At 40.9% G+C, this 14,112-nt stretch overlaps 1 protein-coding gene across 7 annotated transcripts in view; it reads left to right on the top strand.

Moving 5' to 3' along the window:
• The window catches only part of TENM1 (teneurin transmembrane protein 1), a 794,330-nt gene that overhangs the window by 714,203 nt on the left and 66,015 nt on the right, over window positions 1–14,112 (top strand). For all 7 annotated transcript variants that reach the window (XM_032329990.1, XM_032329993.1, XM_032329991.1 and 4 more), the window contains one exon: window positions 6,672–6,826. In XM_032329990.1, the coding sequence (XP_032185881.1) occupies window positions 6,672–6,826 (155 nt within the window). The remainder of the gene's footprint in view (window positions 1–6,671; window positions 6,827–14,112) is intronic.

Genomic DNA, 14,112 nt, shown 5'->3' with positions numbered 1-14,112 from the left:
GGATAATTCTGAAGAGGTCCAAGAGATCCACAGGAATATAAGAACTCTTAACCATCTTTTGAGAAGGGTCATTAGTTGCTCTGACAATTTAACAAAAGCAATGGACCATCTCCCCATACACAAAATACTTTGCAGATAATTTCATGGAGTTTTTTGAAGCCTCTGAAACCAGTCTATATACCACTCCTGTGGTAAAGTGATAGATTGCCCCATTTAGGCTTCATGGAAGAGGGATTAAGAGAATGGGCATTGAACTCAGACAAACGAGCTAAATCTAGAATTTTCTAGGTAGGTAACCTGAAGTTATTCACTCAACCTCTGAACTTCTATTTCCACATCTGAAAAATGACAATAATACCTACTCCACAAAGCTGCTATGAGGATTAAATGAGAAATGGATGTAGAGAATCCAGCCCCATGCCTGGAATATCATAGTAGTCTCAGCAAATGAAAATGGTTATTCTTAAGTGTTAGTAGACAGCCTTTATGGGTTTTCAGTGGCACTTACCTGGATTTCACACTAGGCTCAACAGTAATTCAACACGGCCATTCAGATTTTGCTTATGTGTCACTTACTCCAAAAAATCACTTGTGACCTTCATTTCCCCGGCCCATTCCCCAAGGTTACTCCCACGGCTTCCTGCACTTGCTCTAAACTCTAGCTTATCTCAAGGTGCTGTAATTGCCTTGCCATTGATTCCTCTCCCCCACCAGATTCTGAGCTCTGTTTTATACTACTCTGCTGTACTTTGAGTGCCTAGCACTGTACCTGACAAATAATAGACACAAAATAAATCTAATAACGAATCAGGAGAGAGAGCTTCCCCAGCAAGCTTTTAGAAAAATAGTGGTTGATGGATATAGGAGAGCCCTTCATTTACTGTGCCTTGCCCTGAAGGTTAAAGCTTTGAGAGGGTCAGAAGATGAAGAGAAGACAAATGCTAAAAACTGGTCTTTCTTTCACTCGGAATTCTTGGTTAACTAACCCAAACATCTATGGTTCCTTATGATACCTCTGAAGCCCTTTAGAAAGTACCTTCTGAGCCGTGAAAGAAAGGACCTTCCAGTCAGTAGAATATTCATTTGAATGCTTATCATTTTTAATTTGTATTTAAATTCTTTGGAAATTGACCTTTACTGTTTAGAATATACTGTAACTTTTTTTATTAAATAATATCAGATTGAATAAGGCACACCATTCACTAGTCATATAATATTATAGTGAGTTTTTTAGAGTCTCTTACTGAAGAAATCCTGTTCTCATTGTTAAGGACACAGTGAAATCGCTTCAGCTGTTCATTAAGCTCTGCCTTCTTCCAACCCTAGTGACACACAGATATTTGTAATTCCTCCAAGTTCTAGAAGCTCCATTTAGGGGCGCCTAGCAAGAGGACTTAATAGGCTTACTGTGCAAAAGTAACTTGACCCTTTCTGATCCCAGTGGGTAATTAAGTGGACAGTAATCAGATCAGTTGGAGAATGGACTTTTTTGCCCCTCGGAGAATTTCCATATAGACCAACATATGATACCAATTTTCAGAGAAATGGATTACACATAAACAAAGCTAAATATTTTAATCTCTTTCTGATTTAAAGTGCTCTCTATGATCAACAGCTAATGTCAGATACACAATTCAGCACTTTCAGTGTTGGAGATTGAGCCGATGCCATATTGTGCTTAGGACATTTCCTGAAAGTTTATTTTAACCATTTATCTCTGTATCATAAAATTAAAGAGCACATTGTGGCAGGGGAAAAAAAAAAAAACAGTATTTCAGTTTTCTGGTTGCTAGGGCTCTAGATGGAGAGAATTTTATGACTACTTTCCAAAGCCTATATTCTGAAAGAAGGTTCATTTTTTAATATAGAAATAATAAAAATGTAGGTGGCCTCAACAGCTGTAATTTTTATAAATTAAATACAAAGATGCCTTCTGCCAACATTTGAAATTGGCATTCTGCACAACCAAATACTCTGATCTTCGCTGTTACCTAATTCAAGATTTGAGCCACTGTTTCTGGGCTATTAACCTCCACATCTGGACTCACAGTGACCTCACGTCAGGAAATCCCTGCCTGCTCCAGTATCGATCAGCAGTGTCCTCTTCCCCAACAAGTGATACATTTATTAGTAACTGTCCAGGCCGCCCTAGCTTTAGGCAATTGTCTTCTTCAGAATTATAGTATTTATTCATTGGAGGATAATAAGACAAGGGAAGGAGTCAAATAATTTCGCCTGTAATTTGCAGCTGTTTCATACAGAGCTATGCTTCACAGAGAAAAGAGCCTGCAGTTCAGATATTATATAATGTCCCCTACTTTGCATAAGATGTGGGGAATAATTTTTTTACAAGATGCACTTTATTTATGAGCAGGTCCTTCCATAGAAAGAGCTTGTTAGGGCTTAATGCTGATGAATGGAGACAGCACCATTCACACTTCCAGGTTATGGTCTGTCAGTGCTTTCATTATATGCACTAATTTACAAGGATTTATTTATTTTCTCACAAATGTAAAAATGTGCTCCAAGCTAAACATGCTGTCTGGGCATCTGAGCCCAGTGTTTTCCTTACTGGAGGTGGGGTGGTATGGGGACTCAAGCTGTATGTGTTCTTCTTACCTTCCCCCACCCCCCACCCACTGCCTAACCTTGTGGCTACATCAGAGATCTATATATTTTTGCTTGCTCTAAAAACGAATACTGGTTAAATTTTTTTAAACCCTGGAAGTGGTCTTCTCAATGCAATCTAACTCCTATCTTAGACAAAGACTGTGCCTTCTATTGTGTTTTTAAGTGATAATGAAAATGCTGTCAGCAAGCACATCAACGGATGTGGCCATTGGAACAAATTACACCCACAGCACTAGGTACCAAATTTTGGAAGTCTGGGTACGACAATATCAAAACACGAAAGTCAGTTGCATCTGCAGATCTCACTAGCCCCAGATGGCTTTATGTGCTCTGAAATCACTCACATCCCCGTCCCTGAAAGATAAAGCTTAAAATACACGGGGCATGTGCCACCTTCTCCCACTCAGCCTAACAAACAGTAATAGCATCATTGACTTCCCTGGGCTACAACAATACTCATTATGGGAGGGGAGACCACTCCCTCGCAAGTAACGGCAAAAAGAATTCTTTTCCTGCCTGGGAATTTCAGTTTTGTTTTTAAACTTAGTGAAAACTAAGTATCCCTCAACCCTCACCAGTGAAGAGTTTGTAAAACTAGCTGTTTGAGGATTCTGTTTGTGTGCATATTGGTTAGCTGGTTGGTTGGTTGGTTGGTTGGTTGGTTGGTCGGTTGGGGAAGGAAAATGAAAATATGTACATATAAAACATACCTGGATGCATTAAGAAAACATCTATCACACAGCCCCTCAAAGACGTTTCTACTATTTCTTTTTCAACTCCAAGCATAACTCCATCAAATTTAAAGAGTCTCAGGAAAAAACGGACTCTTGTAATTTGGACCATGATCAAAGAAATTCCTACACAAATATATGAGAGGAGAATATCCTACAACCCGTCAGCCAAATAAGCCCTGAAGGCCAACAGTGAGGATTTAATAAGCCTCATCTGTGGAATTCAGCCGACGTGAACAGAGAGAAAGCAGTTCCCAGTGTTCAGAAGTAAACAAAAATTAAAAGTGGAAAAACCATGTTAAGTCCAGGATTATCCTCCCTGGATTGGTACAGACTTTAGCCTCTGATGGAGATGAGGAATGCAGTGGTCAAAGGAACAGAACTGTCCTCCCTGGTGTCCACACAAAGATGGAAGGACTCCCCCCCCCCAACACACACACACACAAACACTCATTTTGAGAACAATACATTTATTTCTCTATACCTTTTGTGAACCTGTTCCAATTTTTAAGGAATACATTTATTTCTCTATACCTTTTGTGACTCTGTTCCAATTTTCAAGGGATTGGAAGCTCTAAATTTACTGCCTCCTCCTTAGAGCAATGCTTGCAGGATATTCCTCTTAGTTTCTATGCATCTGGATTCTTTGTCCTTTGATCTTCACAGGACTTGGCACAGTGACATTCAGTATGTATTTGGTAAATACTTCATGATTTCAAACACTTCGAGTGGAGCTCCTCTCAGCCTTTCTCTCTCAGACCTGAGTCTTGATCTTTCACTCAATCCTCTTGTGACGAATTTTAACTTTCGCACTCGCTGATATTTAATACAGAGGTCATAGAAGTTAATCATATGCATGCCACAAAGCAGACTAAATAGTAGGCACTCGAGATACTGATTTTGCCAAAACAAAAAGCAGAGGTGCCCCTTGGTTCGTCCTCAGCCCAGATGTCCTGGGAATGTAAGAAATGCTTGTGTGCCACCATCCTTTGACCTGCTCAATCTTAAAAGTCTTTTTAAAAACTCCTTAACGGTCTTTCTGTATCTGCAAATGAAAAAGAGACTTATCAACATGAACTTCCCCTTGTTTGGACATGCTGGTTTCCTTGGAGAACCCTCCAAAACATAGACGAATTTAGAGCTATTCGGAGAAAGTTAAAATGAATCTGTAACTTTTATAGATATTAAGGATTAATACTTCATGAGACCTGAGTCTCATGTCAAGTCATGAGACATCAGGGTTAATCAAAGTATACCATAAGGCCAAGTCTTAATATTAACCTGCCAATGAATTAGTTCATCTAAAAGCAGTCTATTAAATTGGGTTTACAAACTGTCTTTAGGTGAATTCACTCTTCACCACGGAGATGATTTTGTATGTGAATGTGCACACACTGCAAAAGGGCATGCTTGTTATCACAGATGTTCCTAACTTGAATATATATTCTGTGTTTCACGAGGTCCACTGGGTAAATGCGAGGTAGGAAAAGACTAAATTGTAGACCAGTTTTTAAAGTAATGCCATGTGGTTATTTTCAAGAGCACTATCAAAAGCACCAAGGGAAGCAGGAGTTGAGCCATATGTTCTTTATATGCGTCTGACACTTTTAAATGTATTATTTCATATGATATTTATAACAACCTAGGCAAAGAGTAACCAACTCATCCCAGTTTGTCCAGAACTGTCCCAGTTTTAAAACTGAACCCTGCCTCAGTCCCAAACTAAGACGGTTGGTCACCTTAGCTTAGGTAAGGAGGTAAACAGACTTATTTCCGGCGTGGGTGAGGGTTCCCCCCACGCCGCCAGCAAACAGTTCTCCCATACCAGCTCTGTGCCCTACAGTTTCACTCAATTCTGACACAATTGACCCAGAGAAAAGGTCAGATCCCACAGGTTAAGGGCTCAGTCCCACAAAACTGCTCCCCACACACCTGTGCTTCTGGCCCACCAGCTATAGACTGGAGGTTCCAATAACCCCTTCTCTGGGTTTAGCTAGAGGGGCTCACAGAACTCAGAGAAACTTTTACTTACTAGATCACTGGTTTATCATAAAAGGCTCTAAGTCAGGAACAGCCAGATGAAAGGTCCGCATAGGACAATGTATGTGAGAGGGGGTATGGAGTTTCCTTGCCTTCTCCAGGCGCGCTGCTCTCCACAGATCTCCATGTGTTCGCCAACCTGGAAGGTCTCCAAAGCCTGTCCTTTTGGGTTTTTAGTAGAAGCTCTATTACATAGATGGGATTGATTAAATCATTAGCCATTGGTGACTGAACTCAGTTGCCAGCCCCTCTCCCCTTCACGGACGTCTGGGGGCGGCACTCAAAGTTCCAACCCCCTCTATTCCTGGATGGTTCTCCAGGTTCTCCAGGATTCAGTCCAAAAACCACCTCATTAGCATAACAAAAGACACCTTTATCTCCCCTGCCACTTTGGAAATTTCCAGAGTTTTAACAGCTCTGTGCTAAAAACAGGGACGAAGGCCAAATATATATTTCTTATTATAAATCACAATATCACAAGCAGATAATCTTTTCCGTATTTCACAGAAGAGGAGGCTACAATTTAGAGAGACGAATGACTCAAAATCACACAGGAGTTGTAAATGATGTATTCAGTATTAGAACCCAAGCCTTCTAACTGCTATTATATATTTTCCAAAACACCAGGCTGTAATTAACACAATGTGTAAAATCTACTGTGAGAATTTTATTGGCTTTCATTTTTTTCTAGAAGTTTAACCATTCCCTTTGTGACACCATAATTTTGCTCTCCAAACTCCTCTGAATAGGTAACACAGAGGAAAAAACTCAGTCCAGTTTATCAGAATTATTACAAAGTCTCTGTGAGCTGAGTGTGAATTGATGACAATAACTTTAATGCTTTCCAAGTCAGTTATTTCTAATGCAACTATGAAAATAAGCGTTGGCCTGTGCATCTACAGCCTAAACGGAATGTAACGTACCCTGCCTCCTCTGTCTTTTCCCATTTATCTTAAAGAGGATTTTTTTTTCTGTTTGTGGAGCTAGGCAAGTATTAGAGAGGGGTGGCAATATAAAGGTAGACAACCCAAAGTGATTAGACCTTCCTTTATTTCCACATGTTACATTTTATCATTTCTTCTCAATACACAAAGAAGTGAATGTGTGTCCGAACAAACCTCTCCCATTACTGTCCTGTCTGTGCTGAGCAAAATTGAATCCATATGTCTTTAAAATGCTTTTCCATTTCTGTGGCTTCTTTCAAAATACGGATCTTGGTGCAAATGTGGCCCACTAGATTACTAATGCTCATTTGCTCTTTCCCAACAGGCATCACAGTGGATAGGCATGGATTCATTTACTTTGTCGATGGGACCATGATTCGGAGAATTGATGAGAAAGCGGTGATCACAACTGTAATCGGCTCAAATGGTCTGACATCCACACAGCCATTGAGCTGTGACTCGGGAATGGACATCACTCAGGTAGGCACCGCTGGTTTTCAAGCGCTATCACCATTTGGCATCATGGAAATGGATAACAATTTTCTCATGCAGAAATTAGGTAGAAAGGAAGCCTGGTGTATCTGTTATAACACCAGATAGCAGAAGTTTCTCTTTCTACAAGTTACCTTTTTGCCTCCGCAGAAAAACTCACTTGGGAGTAGAGCTAGGTGATTCAAAGTTGAATCAATTGGAGGGTAAGGCCAGTCTTTTGTGAAGTATTTTCCAAGAAATAGAATTTTATTATTTTTAAATAATGCAGTAACTCACATTCGAAAAACCACTGATGACCGAAGTCCTTAGAAATCTTTTATAATGTATATGTGAGCATGACTTGTTATTCATGTGTATGTAAACAGCTTTCTTTAGGGCATTTGAAAGTCTTAAGCAGAGGCAACTTTCCCTCTGAGATCTAGTGTACATTTGTTTAGGAAAGCTCTTTGACAGAATAAAAAGGAAAATTCAGTGTAACGTTCACCTGAGTTGAAAATTCTGATTTTACCACAATTGTACAAAATTGGGATTTGACACAGAGAGAGGTTATAGAGCATACAACATAATCCCAGCACGCTGTGTGCGTCTTCCTTAGTCTGCGGACACGAAGAGGTTGGTATGTTGAATGAGAAAAATAAACCACACAGACCTCAAAGGGATTTTTGTGCCCTAATAGTCCATGAATCTGTGACTCTGGTGAAGCAGACTATTAGATCATCTTTTTAAATGAATTAGAGTAGAAGTTGAGAATTTTAGGATTGAGTGTATCAGACAGGGTGGTTTTGACTGCAAATAATGAAACATGTACCTAAAAATATTTTCAACAATAAGTTCTCCTGATGTCACATCAGGATGTGATGGTCAGAGGTGAGAAAGATGCCAGCAGACTTCCTTCTTGTGTCACAAGGACAGGAATCGTCCTTATGTCACATGGCTCTTGCCTCTACCAGGCACTGGTGGAGTCCCCTTGAAGTCCCCTTAAAAGGGGAAATGGGGATCACCAAAATGGATTCAGGCCCTCTGGAACAGGGTCACCTTCCCGAAGTCTGTTACTACCTAATCCTTGAGCCAAAATCGGGCTTTTCTTGGCAAGGAATGGAGGGCTGCTGCATGGGTGGGCAACCAGTGATCTCCTCCACAGTCAGGACATTCCAGCCGCTTCATTCATTCATTCCTGGAACAAGGAAACTCAAGCGAACACATCATCCGGAAACCTTGCTTTAGTCACTAGCTCTAGTCTCCCCTCCTATCTCCATCCTCCAAACATACACATGGCTATAAAATTCTAGAAATGTGCCTCTTGGGGTTTTTTTTTTCTTCTCTATGTGCCCCTACCACACCCCAGAAAGGCAGAAAGTAGTCAGAGATAGTCAACTACAAAAATAAAATGGGAATTGGAAGGCCTGGAAAACTGGTCCAATGAATGAACCATCCTTCAGAGAGAATTGAGTAGATCAGGCTGTCGCATCGTAGAGCAGCCTAACTTTCCATGATGCAAAATCCTACAGAAGGCAAGGAAAAAGAGCATTATTTATGGCAGTAAGGAAGGGTGTGAATGTGTTTCTATGGAGGAGGGGGACGAAAAAGAGAAGATGCACGTATATGATTCACTTGTGGGATATTTTTAACTTAAAATAGGACACTTAGTATCGCAATCAGTCAAGTCTAAACAACTTCTCTGTTTCTGTGTGGAAAAATTATGCTCAAAAGAGAATTCTTTGTCTAAATAGAGCAAACATATGATCCTCATCACCATGAGAAGGGTTCTTTCTCACATGGCATTTGCTAGCCATAATTGCCACAATAAAAGCTATCTCATCCCTTTCGGGCTGGAACTTAGAGTGTAGCCCCTTGAAAAGGAGCCCTGGTAACCAGGAGACAGAATCACATTCTTGCTATGGCATTTCATTACAAGCCACAGTTTCCCCAATGCCCTCCCTCCCTTTATTTTACAGAACTTCGGCTTTAGAGAAACAGTAGCTTTGGGGGCTCCTGGGTGACTCAGTTAAGCATCTAACTACTGCTCAGGTCATAAACTCAGGGTCCTGGGATTGAGCCCCACATTGGGCTCTCTGCTCAGCGGGGAGGCTGATTTTCCCTCTCCCTCTGCCCCTTCCCCCTGGCTCATACTCCCTCTCTCTCTCAAATAAGTAAATAAAATCTTTTAAAAAGAAAAACAGTAGCTTTGGGGGGCATAGGGGAATTTAGTGGGGCAGAATGGGAGGAAGGTATTAGAAATTAACAAAACTGACTAGGAAAGAAAGCAGGCTTTATGTCCAAATTCTTTGGCAGCTTTCTTTGCTGCTGTCCATTATTTCCTGTTCTGTGCTTAAAGCACCCTAAAGAATAATTAGAATTCTTCCTCTTAGGCTGGCACAAAACAATGAGCCTGTAATGAAGTCTACCTCAGTATCGAGATGATGACCCTCCACCTTTATTAGGGACTTGCTTTTCATGGTTCCATTGCCTTAGTCTGGGATTATCTCTGCTGCTCCAAGTCCCATTCTCCATCCTCCTCACACCTCACCTCCTCCAGGGGATGCTTCCCTGATAGTTCTAATCCTCACTGTTATTTTACTCTCTTACAAAAATTGAGTAACACCACATTTAATAAGGTAATCTGTTCTCTTGTCAAACTGTATCCAGCTAGTCTACCAAGGTAGACTGTATGTTCTTTGGGTATGCATAATAAGTGCTCAGCAGACACAGTTAACACATAAACCAATACCAAAAGGACAATATGGTGCAAAGAATATGGAAAAGTGGTGAGAAATAAAGCTAGAGGTACGTAGCGATGACAGGGTGATGTTTTATCCAGTGGACAATGGGGAGCCAATAATAACATTAAGCAGAGAAGTACTGTTTAAAAATATCATTCTAGGTGTTGCATAGAGAATTGAAGGAAAGGAAATGGTGTTATAGGCAGGGATTCAGAGGCTGTTGAAGTAATATATGTGTGATGGGGAATATATATATATATATATATATATATATATATACACATATATATATGATAAGCACCTTGTCAAAAGACTTCTTTAAAAATTAAAACACTTTCCAATGTTTTTTGGATGTCCAGATGATGTTTCTTTGGGATAGAACTCTGGTGACACCGACCATAAAGCTGTTCAGTTTAATGAGGGTTACAGAGGCAAGCAATGATAATGACCAAACCTAAAGAATCAGCAGTACGGATCAAGAAACCTAGGTAGATTCGTGAAATATTGGTGCTAAAATCAAAAAACTTGTTGATTGGACTTAATTTCAGAATTAATGAAGTCCAGGTACGATGGTACCATTCCCTGAGATAAGGAATACAGGAAGAGGAAACGCAAGTTTGGGGGCAAGGGTTGAGTGACGGGCTCAACTCAGGACATGTTGACTTTGAAGTGCCAAGGCAGCTAAATATGTCTTTCAGGCGATTGGAAACAGGTCTAAAACTCAAGGCCTGAAATGGAGGTTAGATTTGGGATTATCAGTCCACACATGCACAAATAGGGTGGTGGATGAGATCTTCCAGGGAGAGTACATAGCATCAGAAGAAAAAAAGAGAGGGAGAGAGAGAGAAGGCTTAAGACCAGACTCCCAGGACATCAATACTCAGGAGAAGTCTGAGGAGTGGGAGGCCACAAAGGAGACCAGAGGGGAACACCTGACAGTTAGGAGGAAAACCAAAAACATGGGCAGTCAAAATGCCAAGGGAAAGAAGCTTTTCAAAAGGAAGGGAATGGTTAATATCAATTGCTGCTTTAGCGGTCACATAAAGGAAGCTGGGTTGTGTTTTTTTGTTTTTTTGTGTTTTTTTTGTTTTTTGGGTTTTTTTTTTTTAAGAAGCCATTTGGTTTGACAGCATTCGTGACTTTGATAGGAGTGCCTGTGGTAGAGTGCTAATTAATTGGAGTAGGATTGCAGTGGTAGAGTGGGAGGTGAGGAAATGGGGAAAGTGAAAATAGATCACTTTTTTGAGATGCTTGGCTGGGAAGGGGAGACTCTGGCATTAAAGCAGATCAGCTCCCAGGTGTGTGCAAATCAGCACCCGGGTGTGGCACAGGTGGACAAAAAGTGGCGAACGCTGAGTGAACTCAGCTGGGTGAGAGCATATAGTGCCTAGCACGAGAAAGCCAGTGTATGGCACAGCTGCCCAGATGCTCAGCCTCAATGGCCAGTGTTTCCCCCGCTTGTTTAGACAGCTATGGCAGACTGGGGCCTTGTGTTTTCCCGGACTGTACTTAAGAACATGGGCTGTCTTCAGCTAGAAGGAAGGAAGCTGAGTTGAGAGCTTAGTAACACCTGCCAAGAGCAAAGCCCCCGTTGTTTCTAGTAGTACTTACGGTGATCCAGCTGAGCTTATACAGTGCTCAGTTTCATATTTCAGTAAATCAAAATATATTGATGGGTGAGGGTGGAGATAAATGTCTGAGTGAGAGCACACAGAGTCTGCTGGCAGAAACAGACAGGAGAGAAAACAGAGGCCTTGCAGCATGAAGACTTGAATCAGGCCTTATGAGGAGCTTACTGATTCTCAGACTGTGTGGCAGCATCATACATTATCAAAAGACCTTACAGAGTCTCCACTGTTTGAAACCTTTAAAGCAAATGTTGGATAGCAACAATACAAGCCTCTCTGGACTCAGGAAGGGGAACCAACTATTCTCTTCAGGCCCTTTCCACCCCGAAGGTTGCTTTGCAGAAATGTAACTCCATTCCTGAAGTTTCTTGTTACTGTCCTTGCATTTCAAAACCAAAAGGGATCCAGCAAGGGATGACCCATCCATGGTAGCATAGTACCTTCTGAAGCTGAGAAGTGATATGGAGAACATTCTTCTTTCTCTTCCTTGCTTTTGTCTTTTGCACTTTTCTGAGGCAAACCTGAACCCTGGGAAGAATGAATGCTCCATAGTCTGCCTTAAACTTCAGTAGATCATGATGTCCTCCCCTACAGTAATTCTAACAAGGACAGCTACCACTTATTGAGAGCTTACTATGTGCCAGGAACTATGCTAAGCTTCTTATTCACACTTTTCCATTTTATCTCCACAACCCAACCAGCCTTGAGAGGTAGATATGATTATCTCCAGCTACAGAGGAGAAAGCTGGTAGTCAGAAGGATTGCGTATCGTGCTATGGCCACGGAGTTATGAAGGGATACAGCCAAGATTCAGGCAAAAGCTTTCTGACCCCCACCCCATGTGCATTTTTCCAGCTTCTACATTTTCAGTGACAATTGGAGATGACCAAATATCATTTAGTAGTTAGTGGGTGACAAATGCTCTTCGGTTGAAGAATATGCTGTATATTCACAGAATGTGTGTTTATTGGCACTTAGGAAATAGTTTAATAAAAACTAATCATCTCAAGAAATGAAATTTGCTTTGACAATAAAATAAGCCATTTGTTCAAAAATCAATACCTTTTTTTTTTGATTTACTGAAATGTGAAACTGAATTCTCGGTATAAACTCTGAAGCATAACTGCCCTTTGTAAGCACTGCTATAAACAACTAAGCCCTTCACTTCAGGAGATGAGTTGATTCTGAAGAGATTGGGCTCTTTATTTCCATTGCTGCTTTTGAATCATCCTGCTCTGGTAACTCACTTCCATCTCATGCCTGACTGAATGGAACTGGGAGTTAGACCAAGTCTCTTGGTGTTGATAGCAAATTTGACAGCTGGCTTACTCCTCAGAGCCAACCTGATGCTCTCCCAAAATCAGCCCAATAGCAGATATACAAGAACGTGGACCTTTTGTGTGCATAGATGACGTAGTTGACCCACTGTCCATAAGACACACTTTCAGGTGTTTGTCTAGAGTACCCAGTATAGAACCAGTTCTTTATAAATGCTTGTTAGATCATCTGTATACTCCCCAGTGGTTCCCAAAAGCACCCAGCTGTCCAACGGACCTAACAGGTGGAGGGAGGCATCATCCATGGTTAAGGAAGGACAGTAACTGGTTCTTTGGAGGAACAAAGTTTGCTCCATGCAATTCATCTGTTCAGCTAGTCTACTAGGAATCTTACTTCTCCTCCCAATCATTTGATGCTGAACTTTGCTCCAGAATAGTCTCACCAACCAACCTCTCTTCAAATGCCTCTTGTGACAGAAAACTCGCTACCTCTTCCAGGCAGCTCATTCCATCTTTGAATGTCTCTGACTGATAGAAAGCTCTTCTGGAAGACCTTTAACTTTAACTTTGTAGTATCCTTCTAACTTTCACCATCTAGTCTTACCACAACTCTTGAGGCCCTGTGTTATTAATCTAATTGGTTTTCTATGCAATAAATGTATTAGTGAACCAAGGACTATACTGGGCACTTTCATTTATGTTATCTTATTTATACTCATGACAGTCCTTCAAGATAAGTATTATATTTCCCTATTTTTAATAAATGTGAAAAACACTGTTCAAAGAGGTTGAGTAACTTGGTCAAGTTCACACAACCAGTAAGTGACAGTTGAAATTTAATCCTGATCAACCCGATGCCCAAGTCCACATCCTTTTCACCAAGCTGCTACACCAAACTGCCTCTTACACACAATAGCCTTCTCAATCTGTGTGAACAACTCCCCCAGGCCTCCTAAGGCACATACCTGATTCATTAAACTGCCCCTCACTTAGCATGGTTTGGGTTCTTTTGCCATTCCCCTCACTATTCTCTGAACATGTTCCCATTTATTAATATCTCTTTGACAGTGAGGTTTCCAGAAGTGCATCAAATAATCCAGATGTGCTCTAACTCAGAGGTAGAATGAGGACTATCCCAATCCTCTTTCTATATTCTCTGTTTCGGTTCATTTTGCCTAGTGGTTTTCAAAAGGACTTCTGCCAGAGAACATTTACTTCAAATGAAATAAGTCCCCATTGATAAAACTGATGCAAACAGCAGATTCAAACAAGAAGTAATATCCCAGAACCTTCCCTATTCAGGCTCACTCCCACCCAGTGGTACTTCACGTGGCGACCCCCGAGAAGGCACTTTTGCAAAATGCTAGGGAAATAAAGAGCACAGATTAAGAAACCACAGCTAAAGTTAAATTGGACTTTTGGACACTTTTGATCTATGATGTGACTACAGAGGGTTAAAAATTTACATGTCTTTCAACGTCCTCTCCTCATCTTATACTTGTACAGTTGGTTATTTTTGTCATAGTACAGGATCTTACATTAGTCTATATTCATTCCATCTCACTAGATTCAGTCCATATCTTGGTATTCTTCTGCCATTATCCAGTATCTTCACGATCCTTCCCAGGCTTGTGTCACCTATTGATTTG

Source organism: Mustela erminea, chromosome X (genome assembly GCF_009829155.1).
Source record: "Mustela erminea isolate mMusErm1 chromosome X, mMusErm1.Pri, whole genome shotgun sequence".
Taxonomy (NCBI): Eukaryota; Metazoa; Chordata; class Mammalia; order Carnivora; family Mustelidae; genus Mustela; species Mustela erminea.
This window is presented reverse-complemented; position numbering and strand designations above follow the sequence as displayed.